We start from the raw sequence: 22,302 nt of genomic DNA on the forward strand, positions 1-22,302 counted from the left end.
TTTTTTTTAACAACAAATAATGGGTCCAGGTGTTACAACACTGGGTCACCAACCCTGGGGAAGGTGTGTGGTGTGCAGGAGAAGCTCCTTCATCAAAACCACGCCAACGATGGAGCTGAGCTGGTTTTTGTGCTTTCATTTCAAGACCAGCTCAGTAAAAATCAAGTTTTTCTACTCATGATTAACCAACACTCCTTAAGAGCAAAAAATGTACACAAGACTCTTCCCTTTGGATGAATATTTCCATTTATTCCAACTGGAAAAAACATTTTTTTAAATATATTTAAGTATCATTTCTTTTTTTTCTTTTTAAAGGAATAATAATCATCACATTGTCCTTTACAAACAACAAAAAAATTCCTAGCAATAGTCTGTGGTATGGAGACATCCATCTTCTAGATTTTTCTGCATCTGCTGCTTTGAGTAGGCATGGGGGTGTCCCTGTGTGTGCCCAGGGCTGCCAGTGCCATCCCTGCAGTGGGATCCACATTCCCAGGCTGCAGGGAGGGGCTGGCTCAAGGTGCAGGGACACCCTGAGGTGCCAGCAGCCCACGGGGCGAGGGCAGTGCAGCTGGTTAAGCTCTCAGCCCTCCTGTGGCTCTAAGCCCAGCCTTATCTTAACCCCCACAGGCACCCGGGGTGCCAAGAGCCCCTTTTGCAAACCTGCTCCTTTATGGGAAGCACTGGGACAACCTGGCCTCGGCTTGCAGCTGGGATGGCAGAACCCCAATGGATTAAAGCACACAGAGAACAAACTCACATCCACCAGAATACAACACAGCTGAGCCCTATGCTGGGCCCTCTGCCACGGCCAGGGGCTGGGCTGAGCCCCCCAGGGACAGCCCTGGCCTCAAACAGCCCCAGGGAATCGTGCCAGGCAGGAGGGGCCCGTGGGGAGCAGTTTGCAGGTGTTCTCAAATGTGTAGGCAGGAGGCAATACTGAGACTTCCACTTGGTAATGAACAGCAGTTAACCCAGGAGACTAGAGCACCATAAGACAAGTCTATATTCAAAACAACGTCATGCTGACATCACACAATTGCACCATTTACACTTTATTTACTCCAAATAATAGTTCAATGTTTAGTAACTTCAGCGTTCTCTACAGAGGTGTGAAATTCCTTCTCCAGCTTTGGTAATTTACAATGTTGCAGACATTTGGTAGTTCTGGTCTTTCCTATTTAATAATAATAATAATTTTTAAAAAAGGCCCTTTTGCAGCTGTCAGGGGTTCCTGTATCTGACTGATGGAGTGTACCTGCAAATCATAGGATTCAAAATGCCACTGAGGCTTGTCAAGATTTAATGAATCAAAAAAACATTCTGTTTATTGACCAGGATCAAAACAAATAAACAGAAAAAAAGGGTTAAAACAAAAAAAAAACCTCAAAACCAATGAAAACTCAGACTCTCACTGATAAACTTAAGCGATGATGAAATGGAAAGGGGGTTCCAAAGTACTGTTTGGTTAGCTCTGACTGAAAACAATTCTGAACATGCATGCATTTTCCCAGTGACTCCTAAGATATAGAAATTCCTCTGATATTACAAAATACAAAAATATTTTCTCCAAACTCTCATTTACATCGCATTTACAACAATCATGGAAATAACTTAGGCTCCCACACTGTCCAAGAGACAAATCACCTACCAACATGGCTAATGGAAAACAAAAATGTGGTGGAAAGCAAAACCTACCAGCAAACTGATGCTGAGAGTCAACAGTGGCAACCAAAACGTTTGGACAAACAGAGCTCAAGGGGGGGCAGTATCTGGGAGAAGGAAGAGAAACTACTGGGTAAATATTACAGGCTAAAGTGAACTTTTAAAATTTTTATCTCCAAAGTAAGATGTGCAAAATATATTCACTGTGCCCAGGATTATGACTATTTATAGAAGCCGGTCTACAACCTTCTTAACAAATCCCTACTCTTCGGGCCTTTTTTTATTTTTTTGTTACAATAAAAGCACTTACATGATCTAAAACAGTGCAAGATCGTGAGTTAATTTACATTCTCCCAAGGTGCCTGGCAAGGATGCCATTAGGATATGATACAGTTCTTGCTCTTCTGTCTTTTCCGGCTGTGCAACTGTCCCCTGGCCCCCACGGTGGAAGACTTGGGCATGCTGTAGGAGCCGTACTTGTGCAGCAGCTCCTCGCTGGTCACGTACCGCAGGCGGGCAGGCTGCGGGATGGGCTCCCCGAGGAAATAGCCCTCGTTGTCGGACTCGGAAGAGGAGGAGCAGGTGGAGCACCAGTCGTACTCGGCAAAGTAGGGCCCCCATCTCTCGCCCAAGTGGTTCTGCAAGGCAAGATCCGACACCGTCCGGGGACAGTGGCCGTAGACATCCCTGCAGGGACCCTGCTCCATGGTCTCCCTGCAGCTCCTCTGGTGCACGAAGGGGTCGTAGTCGTCCCTGGCTCGCAGCGAGGGCCTCTCCTTGAGGCGGTAGCACTGCTCGCTGGCCAGGTGCAGGGCGTTGTCGGAGCGGGAGCGCCGGGAGCGCCGGGGCCGGTGCGGGCGGTAGTGCCGCTCGTCGTCGCGCAGCACGGTTCTGCGGCGGGTGCGCTCGCTCATGGGGGTGTGCCGCGGGATCTCCTGCGCCCCCAGCTTGCCCCCGGGCACCCCGCTGCCGTAGTCGAAGCTCTGGTGCATCCGCCCGTGCGCCGGCCGCTCTGGGTAGCCGAGGGGGCTGGCGAGGTCGTGCAGCGTGGGCTCCATGTCCTGGTACTGCTGCGCCGACAGCAGGCTGCGCACGGACTCGGCGCTGCGGAACTGCATGGAGGAGTTCAGGGTGCCCATGGTGCTCATCTTCTCCGAGACGTTCATGCCCGAGTCTTTGCTCAGGTCGGGCATGGAGAACCTGGAGAGGTGCTCCTGGCGCTTGGCTCCGCCGTCTGCTGAGAGGCCTTTGCAGGAAAAGGGTAAAGGGAAGAGAAAAAAAAAGAACTTAAGAAAGAGAATTTTCTGTCAGCCAAGATGCAGGGTGGAGGCTGGTTTTGGTCCAAGACTTTTGCTTTAAAAACTAACTCAGTGGTATTGATCCTGTCCTGAAGAGCCCTTTTTAAGAGGAGGACTTTAATTTTTTTTTAAGAGCAGGCAGTTCCTCCTTTGGGGAAATCACACCAATTTAAGGTGTTTTGAGTTGGACTCCAAGCTGCTTTTCACGACTTCCTTTCCCATATGTCTACACTGTCTGCGACTTGATAGGAATAACCAACGATGCCAGGGAGAAATCATGTGTCAGAGGTAGCCTGAGGCCTCCTGCACGCCGAGCTAACTAGGGTGCCATGATCCAGCACTCACACCTTCTGCAATGACAACACATTTTGGAGGCCTCAACAATGTCAGTGGCAGATGAAAACACGGCCACTGACTTAATTCAGGGTTGTCACTATGCTGCACCTCCCCTGAATGACACCTGTGCAGAGACCAAAGCTGCAGTTGGGTTTCCCAGGAAGCAAGGAAACACCCGAGCACCAGAGGGTCTGCTGGAGCTCCCTGTGAGCAGCAGGACAGTGGGAGGGTCAGACTATCCCTGCAGATTTCCAGGGAGTTGTGCACGGGCAGGAGCCAGAAACGTGAGCTCCACCTTGATGGGCTGCCCTGCTTGGGAAGGTGACCCATTAGACCTCTCCAATGTGCCAACGAGCCCTGAGCTCCTGCAAGGTGCTTTCCTTCAGCCCAGGAGCCTTCACCTGGCAGCAGGAAAGAAGTGGAGTGTCTGCTCAGCACCTGCCTGTCAAGAAGAAACTCAGTGCACCCCACAGTCCTTGGCCTGTTTCATGGGTGTTCCCTGACTATTTTCTGGCTATCCCTGTTGGCTTGACAACTGGCAGCAGTCACTGGTTGCACTGCAAGCTCAGGACAAGATGTTTCGCAAGTTATTTCAAAGAAAGCCCATTCCATCCCAAATCAAACGTGGAATGTTTGCTTTGGCACCCTTCTCCCCGTCCCTCTCTGACAACATCGCAGTGCAGACCCAACACAGCACCGTCAGCAGAATTTCCAACATGACACACAGCCTTTATGCAATCACCAACAACTTATGACTTTGTAAATTAATTATAAAAAATAACAACCCAGCCCACAATTCGAGAATAAAGCCTTTTTTCCCATAACAAAAGCTGTTTGCATTTCATCAAGAGCTCGGCTCCTTTCGCATTAGCTGCTGCTGCTAAACCTGAACAAGAACAAGGGCTGCCTTCACCAACCCCATTCATGAGCTGCTTTAGGGTTTCCTTGGGCTCAGCCTTGAAAAGATCAACAGATCTTGCAAAGCTGGGCAGAGTTTTCCAAATCCTGCTTTTGGTGGCAGCAGGGAGAGCTTTAGCCACTACAGGCCCTCACAGGGTTTGGTTTTGTTCCCTGAGTCCCGGCTTCTTTGTTTTTCTGTTGTTAATGGGAATGTTTTTGGAGTTTATGATTTCGGAGTTTATCATTACAGAGGAAGGTGAAGTGAAGGATCCCTGAATGCCACAGGAAGGGGGAGAGGCTGAGTTAAAAAGAAAGTAAGGGTTAAAAGAAAGGAAAGCCATGTTTTTTTTTTTTAAAAGGACACACTTTTCAAGTCAACTTCATGCTTTCTTTTTTCCTCCCTAAGTCACACTGACTTTGAGTGAACAAGCCCAACCCCAGCCCTTGGTGGATGGGCTTCCTGTCCCCTTTGAAGACCTGTCCCCCCACACTCCACACTCCCATCATGTTTCTCCTCCTCGCTGGAGCTGCAATTTTCTGCCTGTGAACCCAGTAGAGGCATCTGCCACAACAGGCACTGCTCCCCATGTCCCTCCTGTGCCACTGTGGAGGCGCCCAGCAGCCCCAGGGGAGGGAAAAGCAACTTGGGAATATGCACAGAGACTTCCTGAAAAGCCGGAGCAACAGCGGGACTGCCGGCAGAGCTGATCACCATGAGAATCATGGCTGTTGACAGCCCAGTGTGGCCTTAATCACATCTGTCACACAATAGCTGACACCAAGGAAAATGAGCTCTATGTGACATTTATGCAGCACTTCATTAAGGGAGCTGCTGCAGCTCCGCAAGAAGGACGAGCGACAGCAGCGCTGAGCAGAAACACAGCTCCAGCACCACAGGATGCTTCTGTGGCACCAACACACTGATTTTGGCAGCATCATTAAAAAGGGGCTGACCTTGCCTCACTCAGGGGTGTGGCGTGAGCTCCAGCCACATCAGGTGGTACCCGTGGGTCTCAGCTGCCCCTCACAGCCACCTCCCTCCTGTGGCCCTGCATCCAGCAAGAACAGAACGAGTGTCTGGGCACAAGCACTGGAGATGTGTGAGTGAAACAGCATTTTTGAATTAAACAAGACATATCTGCACCCTTCACATCACAGACAGGAATGATGTGGCCAAGATCAAGCAGGACGACCAGGAGGGAAACCTGTTTCATTTTGTGTGGAGTAAAGCAAGCTGTGATAAGCGAGGTGCTCCAGAGCTCAGGAAAGGCAGAGCCAGAGGTTAAGTTTGTGCAGGAGGGGGTCTGCAGCCCCTCACACACCTCCAGCAGACAACCATGAGTGCTTCAGTCTCTTCCCCTTAGAAGGCAGCACGGGGCAGTGAGCTCAGACAAGGATCCTGTGACCACATGAATGGCTCATGCTCAGAGTGCGAGGTTAATCAGTCATGGGGATGTTTCTGGCTGATCATTCAGACAGCTTGATTATAATTAAGCACAAACACTCTGAGATCTTGATTTGCTGTGGAAATGCTGATTGTAAGAGGAATCCAGCACTGAACATGTCTATCACTGTTGCCAGCACACAGAACTCGGGGTGTGATGGAGCCTGTGCTCAGGAGGCTCCGATGCAAAGCCAGTCCAACATCCAGTGGCTTCATCTCTCCACATGACAGAGTGGAAAAGGCTCTATGCTGAGGCCAAAATGTGTCTTCCCAGGCAGACTGGGCAGGCTGCACATTCACAAGCCTTTTTTTTTGGGAGGCACACTTGGAAGTGACCCAGCAAGCTGTGCAGCTGGGAGAGAGAAACTTTATTTTATCTGCGCAGGGTGACAGTGAAGGATTTATTCCACTTGCTCAGGAGCAAAGCTTTGCTTTTCCAGCTGAAGGCACTGAGAGTTCTGCGTGGCTCTGAGTGCCCACAGCAGGTTACAGGTCCAGGATGCAATTTAGAATCCTTGCAGAACACAAAGGTGTCTCCAGGCTGAATTTAACATTTATGCCAAGGCATCATGAGCAGGGCTAGGCCCAGATTAGTCTTTCTAAGGTCTCAAAATGTCCCTCTCTATGGCTCTCTGTGGAGCCACAAGACCTCAGGAGGCATAGTGGGAACAAGCCAAGAGTGCTCCAGTCTGACCGCAGTGAGATCAGGGGATAGCAATAACCATTTGTCAAAAAAATTTCATCTAGAAAACATGACCTGGGAATAAAGTTTTAAAGAGCAGAGGTTGTTTAGTCTAGAAGAGAGAAAGCTGAAGGGGATATAGTAACAACCTTCAAAGGCAGAAAAAAATGCTTGCAAAGAGGAGGGAACATGTTATTCTCCAGGTCTGCTGACTCCTGCAATGAAAGTTTTAGATTGGAGAAGAAGAAAACTCTTGCTGTGTAATCACAGCAGAGGGTGACTGGGGCAGGCTCTGGCACTGGAGGGTTTCCCTGGCACCCAAAGGCAGGCTGTCTCCAGATTCCTGCTCCCACACTGCCCTGGATGGGGCAAAGGTGGCACCAACCCTTGTGTCCTGAGGTCATTTGCCATTCCAGGATACACCCATCCATGAGGCCCCATCTTCTTGAGCTGCCAGTATTTATGTGCAGCTGCTGCAGCTCCTGCTTAATGAAGTGTTTCATCTGGGAACACAGCTAATAACCCAAGAGAGTCTGGAAGAGCACACGAGGTGAGACCCCACCATGCAGCCCTGACTTTCTCCTAATGAAGAAATGTGAGATTCTGTTTCCCAAGGCCATCCAAGGGAGCAGGAGCCCTGCTCTGGCCTGTGGTGTGGGGTGGTTCTTACCACATCACCAAGCCCATTCCAAGGGTGCAAACCCAGGTAGAACATGCTGACCCCACCAAAATTTACTTCTGCATGATGACACTGTTGGCTGCCCCAGAGGCTCGTGCACTGGAGGAGATGTCACAGCTGCCTCCAGCTGTCCTGGAGCCACACTGGTGCCAGCACCACAGCACACACAGACACAGCAGGTTTTTCTGCTGCTGCTCTCCACTGCATGGGGCTGCCTGGCTCAATATTTCACCCAGGAGCCATGGAAACACAGGCTCTCCCAATGAGCACAAGGGAAAGCTGCAGCTCGACTGTGGGTGCTCGATATAGAAGAGGAGCTAGCTGCAGCACCAAGAAAACCAAGCAGCTTTCTGGTTAACATTCAGGCTCACTGAGAACACCCTGTACCATCCCCTCTGAAGTCTGTCCCCACCCCTCCTGAGAACCATGTTTATCCCATAAACACTGCCAAGGGAATTAACACCCAAACAAGCAAAGCCACAGCACAAAGACACCCCTGGAGAACATCACCTCTACAACCTTGCCACAACAAAGCACTCGGAGTGTCAGCCCCACTGCGTGCTTTGCTAAACGGGGGCTGCAAGTTGCATTATGAATTATTAAAGCACTCAGCAAATGACAGCACAGAGGCCCCACAGAACGTGTGGGCTGGGTGTGAGGCTGGGAATGGAGCCCCCCAGGAGGGGAAGCAGCTCCCAGCCCCCATTAAATCAAACTCCCCGTGAAGCTGTGCTAACACAGGGTGAGCCAGCATCCCACCAGCCAGGGAATGCAAAATATCCTGACATAGGATATTGCAAACAACTAGGGCTATGCTGACGCTTGCTTCTTGCCTTTACATTATCACAGCAGACACACACATCTGTGCATCACAGCTCTCACCACAGAGGTGCCTGCCAGCACCAAAACCCAGCACCCAGCCCTGACAGCCAATGTTTAAATGCAGCTATAGATGCACAGGAGGATACAGCACAGCATCTCTGGTGTCCAGCCCCCTGTGCCAGAGCCTACTCTCTCACACAGCATCAGGCATCCTCACCACCCCTCAAACAGGGTTTATTTCAAGGTCAATCTGTAGAACTAAAAAGAAATTTAAGAAGAAAACAGCCTGCACAGAGCTTTGTTTATAGCTCAGCCCTGCCTCACTTCTGAACGACCTCAGGGCATGCAGAAATAAAGCAGAACCTTCATGTAACTAGAAATCATGGAAAATAAACAATCTGGGGGAAAGCACAGCCCCCACCAAGTGGGTCACAGTCCCACCAGCCTCCTAGGTTATGTCCCCATGTGTGACCCATGGATGTCATTGGGTATTTCCCACCCAATCAGTCCTTTCCTTGGAGGAAGAAGTGCCTTGCTGCTTGGAAAAGAGTTGGATTTTAACCTGGAAGCCCCCATACAGCTCCTTTACCAGAACTCCCATCTCCTGCATTCCCCCCAGCTGATGGCCAACAAGCCATGCTGGGGATGATGCTTCCCCAAGAACATCTTCCAGAGCCCATTTTGGTTGTCCCTCTGGTTTGCATTACCCCACCTGCACTGCACTGTCCATGTGTGACACTGAAGGGGTCAAGACATGCAAGAGGTTGGCCCCACAGCAAAAACACCAAACCTCCCACTGTTGAGTGGCAAAAGGTAAGTGAGGGGGAGAAGAAATGTTCCTGACAGCTTTAAAGTGGTTTGGCATTGGGCCTTTGGGGTGGAAAACCTTTATCTTCACATCAGTTTTGAAATTATCTGTTTTCAATTAGGAAATGTTATACCTGTGCCTCAAAACTGCAAGAATTCCCCCCAGGGGAAGATCTTCCAGCTTGGAAGCAGATTTGTGCTGGCTGTGTCTGGGAGAAAGAGAGTTATAAGAACATGGTGGAGAGCTGGGAGCTTCTTTTTTTCATAGAAAAAGTCAGGAACAGCCAATGTGTCACTTTCTGCACTGCATAACTCAGCTGGAGCACTTAGGGCAGCTGCCCTCTCCAGCCCAGGGGAGAGAGGAGCACACAAGGAGGGAGACCAGCACCCAGACCTGCCCTGCAGCTTTTAGCTCCTCTGCAGGCAGAGGAAGAAAAGGGACTGGAGACAGATGACGCTGTTCTGTCACTCTGCAGCTCAGACGTGCAGGGATCAGCCCTGTTCTCTCTGCTTTCTGGTTATATCACACTTGTCTAGTCCTGGAAAAACAAACTATTTGGGGCCTTTGGGCATCACACAACACATGATGACAAGCACAGTGTGTGCCATACAAATGAAATCACATTCCGCCCTGTAACAGCACCAGTTTAACATATTTTTAAAATAGATTTATGCCTGTAACAGATGTTCCCCTCACCCAAACTCATTTTCTCAAGGAATCCTTAAAATCTTTGTCTCCTTTTGCATGCAGCAGTATCAGCATTCAACATGACTTCTACCTCCAAAAGGCTCCTGCTCTCTGTAAGCAGCACACAAAGGGACTGTTCCCAGAGAACAACATTTAGCCTGCAGGTACTGTCTTAAATGGGCTATTTGACCAGCTGTCGTTTTGTGGAAATAACTGCTTGGAATCAGCAGAGCTCAGCTCCTGATTTCCAATACCACTGCCAGGCACATGCAGTGACTGCAAAACCTTTCTGGAGGGAAACACAAACAGAGAGAGCAGGGCTGATGGGCCAAGAATCTTTTGGGAAGTGATTAACCTCTGGTAGGATCAGGCTTCTCATCATGAGCAAACCTTCCTAAGATGGACAAATTCCATCTTAGCATTGTCCCAACTGCCTAATGCAGGGAGCTGCAAGGCAAACATTGCTACAGAATCCACTGGTTTTTGTTCTTGTTACTGCCATTAAAAAACCAACAACCCAAAACCCCCAAAAGTAGACAAAGGAAGCACAATATAAAAGATAATATAAAAGAAAATCAGCAAAAATGAGCTCTCTCTTAGAAAACAGGCTGAGAAAAACTGTTTCCTTTTTGCTTCTCCATCTGATGTCCATGTAATGCAGGAGGATACAGTCTGAGAAGCTGTAGCAGATTGGAGTCTGTTGTAGCCTTCTTATGGCAGAATAGGGATGTTCAAACAGAAACATGGAAGGGAAGGAGAGATGCCCTCCACCAGCAGGAGACACTGCCCTTTGCCACTGGATGTGCTTAAATCCCATCAGCATTTGTGGCAATTACACAAGCACAAACCAGAGCACAGCAGAGACACTCCCACCTAATTCCAACCCCAGCACAGAGCACAAGCAGGGTCACAGCCACCCCTGCCACTGACGTGTCTGCTGCTGCACACTGCCCATGGTGACAGCAGAGCACAGCCCAGCACTGTAAGGGCACGTGCCCAGGATTAACACAGTGTCTCACCTCTTTACAAACCCATGGGGAATTGGCTTTAAAGAGATTAAATAGGGCCCTTTGGTAAGGTAGGAACCTGGGGTCTTGAAGGAGATTGGGGTCATGCAGATCTTGACCCACACAATGGCTGACCCTGAAATATTACAGGGAGCAACATCTGCTCACAGCAGGCAGCCTTCCGGCCAAAGGCCAGGGATTAGTGCTGCACAGCCCTCAGTTATCTGCACTGCTGACTGCCTCTGGTTAATTAGCAGTTCAGTCGTAGTAGAAACATCACAGCAAAATCCGCTGCCAGGGAGGTACCAGCTTGTAACATGTGCTCTCCAGGTCAGGGACTGTTTGCCCTTCAGCTCCCTATAAAAAACAGACTGTTTTCAGTGATGCCATAAAACCTGAGATGGATGCGGTGTTAATTATTTCAAAGTGAAAGGTGGAGCAATTCTGCAGCACTGGTAGCTCAAAGGGACTTTGTATGTGGATGCCTGGGAGGTTCTGGCAAAGCAGCACTGGAGGACATGGGGTGAGCCAGACCCCCAGGCTGTGGCTGGGGGGAGCTCTGTGGGGAGCTTGATCAACAGCAGGGAGTGCAGGGATGGGAAAAGCCAGGCAGCAGGGTGCTGTGCCCTGACATCACTTGACCAAAAACCTGCTCTCTCACAGACCTCATCCAGGTCACCAAATCTCCCTGTCCTCATAACACTGCCAATTAAATGGGATGATAATTGTGTCCTCTATAATTGCAGACATGGCCCTGGGGGAGCTGCCTGTTGCTGCTGCAGTGCCCCTAGCTCAGCTGAGCCAGCTCCCAGAGCAAGGAAAATTATTAGAACCTTACACATTAATAAAAATATTATCACCTCACTCTGCAGAGGAACTATGAACACTCACTGCAAGCCCCATCACGCTGAGCATCTGCTCCAGAAAGCTGGAACACAGCAAGCCATTAATGCAGTCACTGTCCCTGAGGAAACTCAGACTCTGGCTCTGTATGGTGGACAGATGCCTTTGGGAGGTCTCCCTCCCAGCATTTTAAAAAGAGGTTTCTAAAATGAAAGGCAGAGTGTTTTTCACTGTGATATGGAGGCCTTGCCATATTTTCTGTGTCTTGACCTATATCCCAAATAATATGTTACACTTCAGCTCCAAAGCATGCAACAACCACTCCACTGCTCAGGGATTGCTCATCCAAGCTTGGTGTTGCTCAAGACTCTTTGTACTTATGGGGTTTACACAACACAAGTTTTCAGGAACACAAAAGGTTTTGGAAATGTCAAGCTTTGCTTAGAAAACCCTGTTTTGGAGAGCAATTCCCAATTCCCTCTCTATTTCACATCTATTTTTCCTCTGTGTATATCAGAGACTGTTTAAGCAAAACCCTTCCCAGATCATTAGCTTCTCCTCTCCTCCCCCCCACCCCTGTTTTTTCTCTTGCTGGATAGGGAAATCCTGGCTGAAACAGAGATCATTTCACATCTTGGCATGGGGCTGGCAGCTTCCCTAAACAAACACACCAAACCCCAGATGAGGAGGCACGGGCATAGCAGAGCAAACCTGTCCATCCAGGCAGGGCAGAGCCCAGAACTGGGATTCAGGGGGGCTCAGCTCCCTGTGGGCTTGGCAATCCTCACCACCCATTGCCAGCAACCTGTGGGGGACCCTCAGGACCAGGCACAAACACCCCACAGGCCCCTCCCTGCCAGCAATAAGGCAGAAGGGCTCCATTTTGCAGGGGTTCAGATGCAGGACCTGCCCAAATCCAAGCAAGGATTGGCTGGAACAGAGAAAAGCCAGGGGAGCTGCAAAGAAAAGGCAAGGCAGCTTTTCTGGTGAGCAAACCAGGCTCAGAATTATTACAAAACTACTCTTTCCTGAGCAGTTTTGTGCTGAGGGACGTGGGAGCTGTGGTGGGCGAGTGAAGCAGAGCAGGCTGCAGGAAGGACAGAGCCTGCCCAGAGCCAGCTGCAGACCAGACACGTCCATGCACACACACACCCATCCCTGCAGCCACGAGTGAAACCCAAACATGTTTAGGGTGAGAGGACTGAGAAATATGACCCTGGGATGTGCTCGTGAGAAACAAGCTCAGCCTGATGGGACAAGCATCTTGCCTGGCTTTTCCCTGCAGTTTCTACCAAGGGGCTGGGGAAGAGGAATTAAAGAGCTGTGCAGAGAGGGGGAGGAATTTCTTTTAACTAGTCACGTGCTTGAGGACTGCATAACATTCAAAAGGGGTTAACTGGGCCTATTTCAAGGCATTTAAAAATATTTTTAGCCTGCAAGGGCAGCTGACAGCAGTCCTTCAAGTACTGAAAGCTGGAATCTGCCTCTTCGTTAGCAGTTGGCCTTGATTTTCCCCCTCTCTTCACAAAAGGGAGAATTAAAGAGTTTGAAAACATTTGTTTTGGGCTGCACAGAAAGGCCAGCCATCTATAAAGCTCTGCATTTGGTAAACAAGCAAACAAATGGAAAGGAACTGTCAGGCTTGTTGGGGCCTGGCAGACAAGCCTGTGTCACTGGGAAGACACCAGAACACAAGGGATTAATTGCATGGAGGGTGTGCCGGGGTGGTCTCAGGGTGGCAGGAGCAGGGGTGACATACCTGTAGCATTGGAGAGTGCCAGGGACTCCATGGAGCCCCGGGGAGTCTGCTCGGTGGGCGTCAGGTCCTCTGTGAACTTGAGGGCACTGATGGGGTGACGGGTGCGGCACTGTGACGCTGGCATCCCACCCTCCTCTTCCTCTTCATACTTGGGGACTTTGACACTTCCTCTGGTCTCTGGGAAGCTCTGGTTGGACATGTCACTGTAGCTCTCCTGCGAGCGGAGCCTCCCTGAGTAGTAGTCCTCTCTGCAGTCCTGGATGAAGCTGCCACCGTGGCTCTTCATGGCCAACGAGGAGCTCCTCTTTTGGTTGCTGAAGTGTTTTGCCCATAAATCCGACTGCGAGCCTGGGACCTGGGTGGGGTTATAGGAGGTTCTTATGTTGCACTGGCTGAGAAGCTGCAAGGGGGTTTGAGACTGGCTTTGCTCCATTTTGCCCCCGTAGTGATAGAGCTCATCCCGGCTCCTCCACAAGTGGTCCCTGTTGAGGCTGGGTGTCTGGCTGGCCAGGCTCAGCAGATCCATCTGAAGGGACAGCGGGTCCACGTCGGTGGAGAGGCGGTTGGAGGTGACCTGCAGCTGGTTGCAGGGGCTGCGTGCCCCCTCCTCGCCCTTCCCCTTGTTCTTGCCGATCTTGGCGCTGCGGCGCGATTCCTTGGCTCGCGCGCTCTGGAAAGCCGAGTCGGAGGAGTCGGAGCCGTTGGGGTCATCACCAATGCTGCAGGCCCTGGAGCAGAAGATCTGCCCCTGCTTGGGCAGGAAGGGCCGCCCCAGCAGAGACTTCTTGCACTGGGCACAGCAGAAGCAGGTCTCGGTGGCGTGCCAGTGCTGGCCGTCGTACGTCATCTGGCCCTGGTCGATACCTTGAGGGAGAGGATCACAGAGTCAGGGTCATCTAGCACTGCACTTAACACCTGCACCAAGGCCAGGCTGGGTGGGCTTCCGAGCAATCTGGTCTAGTGGAAAGTATCCCTGCTGATGGTGGGCAGCTAGAATGGGATGACCTTTAAGGTCCCTTCCAACCCAAACTATGACTCTATGATCCCCTAGGAGTGACATGAACTCAGCCTCGATGTTGAGAGCCCTTTTTCAGGATTTCTCCGATGCATGAAGTTAATCCCATTTTTAATTCCTCCCAATTCTAATTCCAGGCCTTTGCTTGGGAGTTACTCAGTGTTGGGAAAGGCAGCAGAACCATGCCTCAAGCTATTTTGTATTAAATGGGGATATTTCCGATCATAAAGCAAAGGAATGCAAGAAGTTCTCCATAAAGTCCTTGAAGTAAAAGCAATATGCTGCTTATTAAAAAAATAAAAAAGCCTGCAGCTAAACCATAATGAGGAATTTGTTCTGCCTTAGTTAAGTATGTAATAGAGCAGATGACAACCCTGTCCCTTGCTGCTACTGTGGTCCCATCCTAACTTTATTTTGGCTTCAAAAGAGCTGGCCCCAGGGGGTGAGCACACATCCTTGCCTTGCACCCAGCCAAATTTCCTGGGTTGCTTCACCAGGCCCCACTTGGGTTCAGAAAAAGAATTGACACAGACAGTCTGTCTCCCTCCGGCCAAACCCCTGGGAGCAACATCTGCACAGTGCTCTCAGTCAGAGCCGTGAGCAAAGCTCCAGAGGTTTCAGTTATGACATTTGCACTCTTGTTTAAGCTGCTGCTCCTGGCCAAAGCCCTCGCTGCCCCCGTTCCCTGAGGAGCTGCCATGCACGGTGTGGGCTGGCTGGCATGGCGGGTGCTACGCCACACGTGCACAGCACGTGCCTGCTCACCCGCTGTGGGGCCAAGTGCTGCCAGGTAACTTATAAATGAACACTGTGTTAATGGTCTGTTTTATTCCAAGCTAAATTAGGTTTAGTATAATAGGTTTTTTCCTCCCCTTATAGCGAGCAAAATGCTTTTATACAGATGGGAGTGCTATATTGTGGGTAAAAGAGAGACAAGATGGTGGGTGGGATTTAATCAGCTCCTTTTCCACTGCCCAAAGCCATCTTGCAGAGGAAGCAGTGCAGCCTCCATACTCCATCCTCATCTACCCAACCCAAGCCTTACAAGCCTCATCACATGCTTACCTCTGATTTATGTAGCTTGTTGGCACAGTGCTCTGTTCACTACTATGAGAGACTTGCAGCAAAATGGTTGCAGTCCCTCCTTTGCTAGAAATGTGCAAATATGCACCTAAACCAGACATTTTACCCTGAAAACCTGACAGTCAGCAGTCTCCAGCAGGCCAGCTGGAGTGAAGGACAGCAGATGGGGGAAGCACAAGAGAAGGGACCATGCAAGAAACATTATCAGCTGCTTTTTCACCTTTCTGCAGCTGAGCTTTTGGAAAGGATGTGCTGCAGGTCACAGTAGATGCATCTTCCAAGTGCTTCACTGAAAACCCTGTGTTTTCCCCTCCCTGTGCCATCTGGCTGCCGCACAGCAGGAAAATGTTTGTTTTTTTTTCTTCTGCAGCATATTAAGTATTTGAACAGCTCACCTCCATGGACAAAGGAAGGACTGTCTGCATGCTCACTGCGCTCAGCCAAGTGGCAAAGGGAGCTGGGGAGAGCAGAAAGGGGCTTCCCAGCCCACCCAGCTTGGGGACATCTAGCCCCCTGACTGAAGTGCCTTTTAAATCACTGTTCTAGAACATAAATTGACCCTGATGCATTATTTCTTTCTCTCTGAGAACATCTATCTGCAAGTTGATTGAAAAAGGCCCAGAAACAATAATGATGCCTAATGAACAAGCATCTTTTCTGACAGTAGCTCATCAAATCATGTGATCCTTTGCCAAGCTTGGATGGGAAAAATCTGAGTCAAAGAGCCATGCTGTTTACAGGAAAATGAGATATAAAGGGGAAAAAATGTGCCAGAGAAATTTTATTATGCCAGAGCAAGCTTTCATTAGCTGCCATTGCTCCTGAAGCTGCCCTCTGATAATCCTCCCCTCTCTGACTACAAAAAGGGATAAACAGCAGTTTAACCAAATAAATCACCATGTCACCTCCTTAGTGGGACAGGAGAGAGGCACAAGCATATTTGGTTGCCCCAGCCATGCACAGTCCTGCCCGCAGCCCCACGGTGCTGTCAAGCACTCAATGCAACAGCTCTGGTCAGCAGCAAGCCCCACGGGCCGTGGCCCAGCGCGTACCGATGTGCTGGGCGCAGGTGTCGCAGTACTCGGCGTACAGGGACTCGAAGCAGCTGCAGCAGTAGGGCCTCCCGTCCTTCATGATGTAGCGCTGGCCCCCCAGCACCGTCTCGCACTCGAAGCAGCAGAAATGCTTCATGTGCCAGTGCCGCCCTTCGGCCTCGGTGCACTCGTCGGCAAAAATGATCTGCGGGAAGAAACGCAGGCGTGGAGCGGAGCTGGTCGGAAAAGGGACCCGGGATGCAGAGGATGCAGACACCAACCTTTGTGTCTCCTGCCCCACATGGCAGCTGGGCCCTTTTCCTGCATGGGAAACTCCCCTAGTTTGGTTTGTGGCAGGGGCACCCACCATTTCTTAGGAAAATCCATTAAAATGCAAATTCCTCAGAAGCGCGTTAGTGCCCAGACTACAAAGTGTTAAGGCAGGGCTGCAGTAATGTGCTCGTGGGCTCACCCATCAAACAGAGAGGTCGATCAGGGTAATAAACACACTTATATACAACTTATCGATCTGGTGGACTTCTGAAGAACAGAGCAGCCGCTTACTGGAACACATTTACTCATCTCTGAACAGGGACCTGACCACAAAGGATGAGCAAAAACACAAGGAAAAGTGGAAGCTCTCTGGAAAGGAAAAAATATGGAGGAACTTTGGCTCCTCATCTTGCTGCTATCCCAGCCTGGCTAACTGTAAAGGTGATTGCAGTCATTATACCAGTGGGGAAATTGAGGCACAGAGCACTGTTAAGGATGAGTTGGAGAAGCAGCCATCTAAAATGTCTTCAGCAAATACTTTCTTGCTGTGTCTTCTTCTCATCCCCACCCCATCTCAGCTCCCAAAGCCAAGGGAGCCAGCAGGCCCAGATCTGCTCCCTGGTGCTCTATGCTGGCACAGGGTACACCAAAAGCTTTTCCCTTGCAGATCCTCCTACCCCTGAATTACTGTTTCTCACAATTAGTACTTGATGTTTTAGGGGGAAAAAAGCATGCTGAAGAATGAACTGAATGAAAAAATTAAACAAGAATTTGCAGGGATAAAAAATACATGAAAAAAAATTACCCAGCCTAAGCTACAAAGAAATAGAGCCGGTTGAACGGTTAGGGTTGTCTTTCACTGGTAATATTACAAATTTAATTGGACACATACATCAATGCTCTTTATATTTGACGTGCATATAGCCTTGGATATTTACTATTACATGCTTACAAGGATGGGACGTGGTAATTTATAGTACACACGGTTTTCCACACTATGGTTTTCATAACTTTAAAAACCAGAGCAATTTCCCTCACCAGCCTTTTAAACAGAGACTGACACTTGAGAAGTGCTCAGAGACAGCTCTGTATGGTTTTCTATCTCCGTTTTGTATTCTATTTGTTCAGCTTCCTATAGCCTGTTAATCGCCTCTCTCAAAGCCTATTTCAGCTCGGTGTGTACTCAGACATGACTGACTTGTAAGAAACACAGCACTCATCCCACCAGGGGCTTCTTCTGGGGCAATGGAGGAGAAGGGAGGATCACCACAGCCAGCTGGGCTAAAATCACGAAGCCAGGGGGCTGTGCTTCTACTGAAAACATTCATGGAAACCAACACTCATGGAAACCCCCCAGCTTCCTGTGTGTAGATGAGGCCCTAACTCCTAACAGTCCTAGGCAGAAGGCAACTAAGAATATTTGAAACCTCAGGAAATGTTTGCTTGAACCCTTGGCAAAACCAAGCCATCAGTTTGGTGTGTATGCCTCCATGAAAAAGTCAGGGATGGAGGGGAAATGCCACCCAACCCTCCTGTGCCACCCCAGCAGGCGGCAGCTCATGGCATGAGCTGTCTCTTACCTCATCACATGCGGCACAGCGGGGCTTGAGGCACTCGGCGTGGTGCCTGCCACAGTAGATCTTCCCATCCTGGTAGAAGTAGATCAGGTCGACCAGCAGTTCATTGCAGACACTGCAGATGAAGCAGGGAGGGTGCCAGCAGACGCCGTGTCCCGCTCGTGAGGCGAAGACGGCCATGTCCCCTCCATTGATCTGGCCGCCGCACTGCCAGAAAAGCCAGGGATTAACGGAGGCGTGTGGGTGACCCCACTGCCACCCATCACCAGCAGGATGCTCTCACAATCACTGCCCTGCACAGTGCCAGGAGCTGAACTGACAACTCCATGTCAAATATCCTGAAAGGTGCCCTGACACACTCCAGCACTCACACCTGGCAGGGCCACAGGCAGATGCTTGTTCCGTGATTGTGGAATGGTGTCATTTGGAAGGGACCTGAAGATCATCCAGTTCCAATCCCCATGCCATGGGCAGGGACACCTTCCACCACACCAGGCTCCTCAAAGCCTCATCCAATCTAGCCTGAACACTTTCAGGGATGAAGTAGCTGCAGCTTCCCTAGGCAACCTGTGCCAGTGCCTCAACACCCTCACAGGGAAGGATTTCTTTTTAATATCCAATCTAAACATGCCCTCTGTCAGTTTAAAGCCATTCCCTCTATCAGTATATGCCTTTGTAAAAAATCCCTGTTCTGCTCTCATGTAGTCCCTTTAGGTACCAGAAAGGTTTTTAAGGCACCTCAGAACTTCTCTTCTCCAGGATGAACAGCCCCAACTCTCTCAGCCTGACTTCAGAGGAGATGTGTTTCACTGAACTTGGGTGATGCAGGTACCAGTTCATCAGCCACTACCTACCTGCTCACAGATGGCTCCTGTCATGGTTACAGGGAATGGCCGGACATTGCCTCTCCCTAAATTTTCCCTCTTCCTCTGGTTGCTGAAGAGTTTGAGCTCCCTCTTCTCCTCCTCATCCAGTGAGTTGCAATAGCGAACCTAAAAAACACAAGTGATGCTCAGTGCCTGGGGTGTCCCTGGCTCGCTGCCCTGTGAGGCAGGGATGTTCCATGGGCCCTGCAAACCTCTGCCCTTGGCTGTGGGGAGGCTGGAGAAACAATGGGCTTCAGATATCTGGGGTTTGGTCACAATTTCAAGAGGTTGAGATGAGAAAAAGGATAGGAGGATTGTTGCTCTTTGGGTGCTCAATTTGTAGAAAAGTCTTAAAAGCTGGGCTCTCAGAAACCCAGCCAGAGACCAGCAACTGGACTGATGGGTTTTCCTGCTTTCTCCATCAGCCTCCTGTGGCAGAAGTCTTCATAATATTCCACTGGCATTTCTAGAGCACAGACCCTTTTCTCTGCACAAAAGACAGAGTTCCAGTGACTTGTGAACTATTCTTCCAGCACAGGATCAAGCCTGCTCATCTGCAAAACCTCTGCATTGCAAGGTAATAAGGAAATAAGTAAAATAAAAGGATACAAACAATGAATGATGCAATTTCCCTGAAGCTTATAAAACTCTGAGGTTTTCCTGGCTATTTCCATCCTGCAGGCTTAGCTCTTGGCTGGTTGCATTTCAATGGGGAATACAACTGAAGAGCCAGGGAGGTCAAATGTAGCACCAGTGCCCAATCCACCCTCCGTTACTTGGGAGAGCAGGCTCATGGAGCTGAGCAGGGTTATTCACATGAGCAACCAGCACACCTTGTATGTTAAAAGGAGCAAAACTGAGCATGAAGGGAAACTGGATGCAAAATCTGCCAATTTGCAGAAAATACACACAGACCTACAAGTCCAACTTGCAGGAAAACAGGCTGCAGTAGCAGCATTCGTGTGTATTTATTACACACAAATTAATTTATTTTTTATGTTCTTTGGCTGTCAGAGGCTGTGGGTTTCCAGCAGCTGCCAGGGAAGCAGGCAGACAGGTTGGGACCCAAGGGTGTACAGGAAGAAGTCCCTTCTTTGTGCCTGGAGCTCCCCCCATGCTGACAGTGCTGTGCCCATGGCACCCAGCCACACGCAGGCAAACTTGTTAAAATCTGACTGAGATCAAACAAGTTACCTGCATGTATTTCCCAGAGTGGCTTCTTCAGAAAGTAGCATGAAAATATTTTTTTTTTGTTTACACAGGGAAATTTTGTGGGTTACCAGAAGCCATTTTTCTCACTGGTGAGATCAGGACGTCTAAGACCAGGCCCTTTTTGCTGCCTCACGTCATTCCTGCGAGATGTAAGAAGGTTTATTTTGCTCTGACTGGTTTTGACTCAACCTGTGGCCTCGCAGGCTCTCCCAGCTCGCGAGGCTCAGCCCAGAAAGCCCCTCCTTAGCACACTCACTCCCACTCCAAGGTGAGTCGGAAGCAGCACCTGGGAAAAGGCTTTTGCAACTTTGGATCTCTCTCTAGATAATCTCAACAGCATTCCAAGCCACTTTTAACGGGGCCTTGGCTTCCAAGGGCTGAGGAAACGCTTTTATTTCAGACAACTGAAGAAAGACAACTTAAAAAAAATTTAACTTTAGAAACAAACAACTCCCCACCTCCAACAATCAAAGCAGGAAGCAAATACAGCAACTTAAATAGCAACATGACTGAAATTCAAATATATCCCCCTGAAAAGCAGAAGGAGTTGAGAAAGGAAAGCCGCACTTCCCAGAGGCAACCCCAGGAGGAGCGATCATTCCCCACCCGCAGCCCTGCCATGTCCAAGGACATTTTCTGGATACTGACCTCATTGTCATGTGGTGGCAGCTGGTGAAGAAGTTGCTTTATGCGAGATTTTTCTCCGGGGCTGTTGACATAGGGAACTTTGTCCTCGGGCAGGCAGCTGTAGTACTGGTGCACCTACGGAACAGAAGAGGGGACTGCAGTGGGGTTCCCTGGCCGAGCCCACGCCCCTGTGCCCGGCCAGCAGCCACCCCCTGAGGCAGCAAGCGCTGGGTCTTCCCCAAGATTCTGAGCAGGGAAACACTGCCAGCAGCCGCTTCGGGTTTGTTTTCCTTTGTCCTCCAAGGCAGGGGGGTGGCAGCCCCGGCGAGGTGGGCACGTTACCGTTTGCTCTGTCAGCCTCCATAGCGTGAGCATTGCGCCGGCTGCGGGGATGTGTCGGCACCTGCCTCGGCAGGGAGGTTAAAAAGGCTGCGCCCCAGCAGTCTCCGTGTTGCCGGCTATCTCAGCCTCCACCTCCATCAAACCCCTCCGGGCTTTTTTCTGCAGCAATTTGTGGAAATAAACAGCAGATAAAATCTGTTGGAAGGCTTAGTTTTTCTCTTTCGTCTCAGAGCGTGTAATTAAAATCAGCTATTAAAAAGGCTGAGGAACAGCGTGCCCGACGCTGGGAGCGCAGTGCAGCCCGGAGAGGAAGCACACCCTGAACCCCAGCATCTCTCCTCCGACTGCCACACCTGGGATGTGCACTCAAGGGCCGGGCCAGCACCGGGAGGGGACTCGCTGGCTGAGGATCCGCTCCAGAACAGCCACGGTGACGTTGAACAGCTTGGGAAGAACAAGGAAAGGGTAAAGGTAAGCTCAGCTGGGACTGGGATTCACTGCAGCCCCAGATGTCTCTGGATGCTTGGGCAGAAGCAGAGGGCTGGCTGGCTTCCTTAAATCTGCTCCTGGCTGGAGAGATGCAGGCTGTTCTTCCCAGTGTGCACAGCTTTCTGCCTTTGCCATGGTGGGATTAGCCCCGAGATGCTCCCTCAGCTATCAGCAATTCATTTTGGAGTGGCTGCACTGCCTGCAGCTTTCACAGGGCTTTTCCCAAATAACACTTCATTTGCAATGGTTTCTGATCAGCTTTTTCCCTCACTGTATACTTTGGCCTAGAAAGCACCACCTGGGCCAGAGAAGCCCCCCCTGCCTGCACAGCCCCACAGCATCTGCAGATCACAGGGTGCTGTGGGCCACTGGGAGGGATGGGGACACGGCTGGTCACACAGGGCTGGCTGGCAGGGGAGCTCACCCATGGGCTTGCAGGCTGATGGGGGTGGCTCACACACAGTCATCTTCTACAAAAAGGAATACCCTTTTATTCCAAAATAACTATCCAAATCTAGCTTTATTCAGGAATAATTGCTCTCCATTCATCTCACTCCCTGCTCTCATTCAGAACTACCTGAGAGCAAGAGCTGCTCCAGTGGTTTTCTCAATTTATGGTTCCTCCCAAACCGATGTCACTATCCACCTTTCCCCATCATCAGGTTTTCCAGAAAGGGAGATTTTAGCAGATTTCCACACGCAGGTCTGCAGTGCTGATGACAAGGGAACTGCTCGTGTTGCAAAGCTGAGGAACATGCTGAGCATACGCCACTGCAAAACCCTAAATTTGTTTTGCTAAGGCGCAGCAGAAACAGACCCACCAGCTATGGAAACTGTCAAAGAAAGAATGGCTG

At 50.1% G+C, this 22,302-nt stretch overlaps 1 protein-coding gene across 3 annotated transcripts in view; it reads right to left on the reverse strand.

Moving 5' to 3' along the window:
- Window positions 1-228: 228 nt before the first annotated feature.
- The window catches only part of PRICKLE2 (prickle planar cell polarity protein 2), a 103,234-nt gene continuing 81,160 nt past the window's right edge, over window positions 229-22,302 (reverse strand). For all 3 annotated transcript variants that reach the window (XM_064432931.1, XM_064432933.1, XM_064432934.1), the window contains 6 exons: window positions 20,639-20,752; window positions 18,767-18,904; window positions 17,916-18,119; window positions 16,081-16,267; window positions 12,931-13,794; window positions 229-2,911 (listed from right to left, as the gene is read on the reverse strand). In XM_064432931.1, coding sequence (XP_064289001.1) covers window positions 2,043-2,911; window positions 12,931-13,794; window positions 16,081-16,267; window positions 17,916-18,119; window positions 18,767-18,904; window positions 20,639-20,752 — 2,376 coding nt within the window. In that variant the 3' untranslated portion in view covers window positions 229-2,042. The remainder of the gene's footprint in view (window positions 2,912-12,930; window positions 13,795-16,080; window positions 16,268-17,915; window positions 18,120-18,766; window positions 18,905-20,638; window positions 20,753-22,302) is intronic.

The sequence above is a fragment of the Passer domesticus genome, chromosome 9 (assembly GCF_036417665.1).
Source record: "Passer domesticus isolate bPasDom1 chromosome 9, bPasDom1.hap1, whole genome shotgun sequence".
Lineage (NCBI taxonomy): Eukaryota > Metazoa > Chordata > Aves > Passeriformes > Passeridae > Passer > Passer domesticus.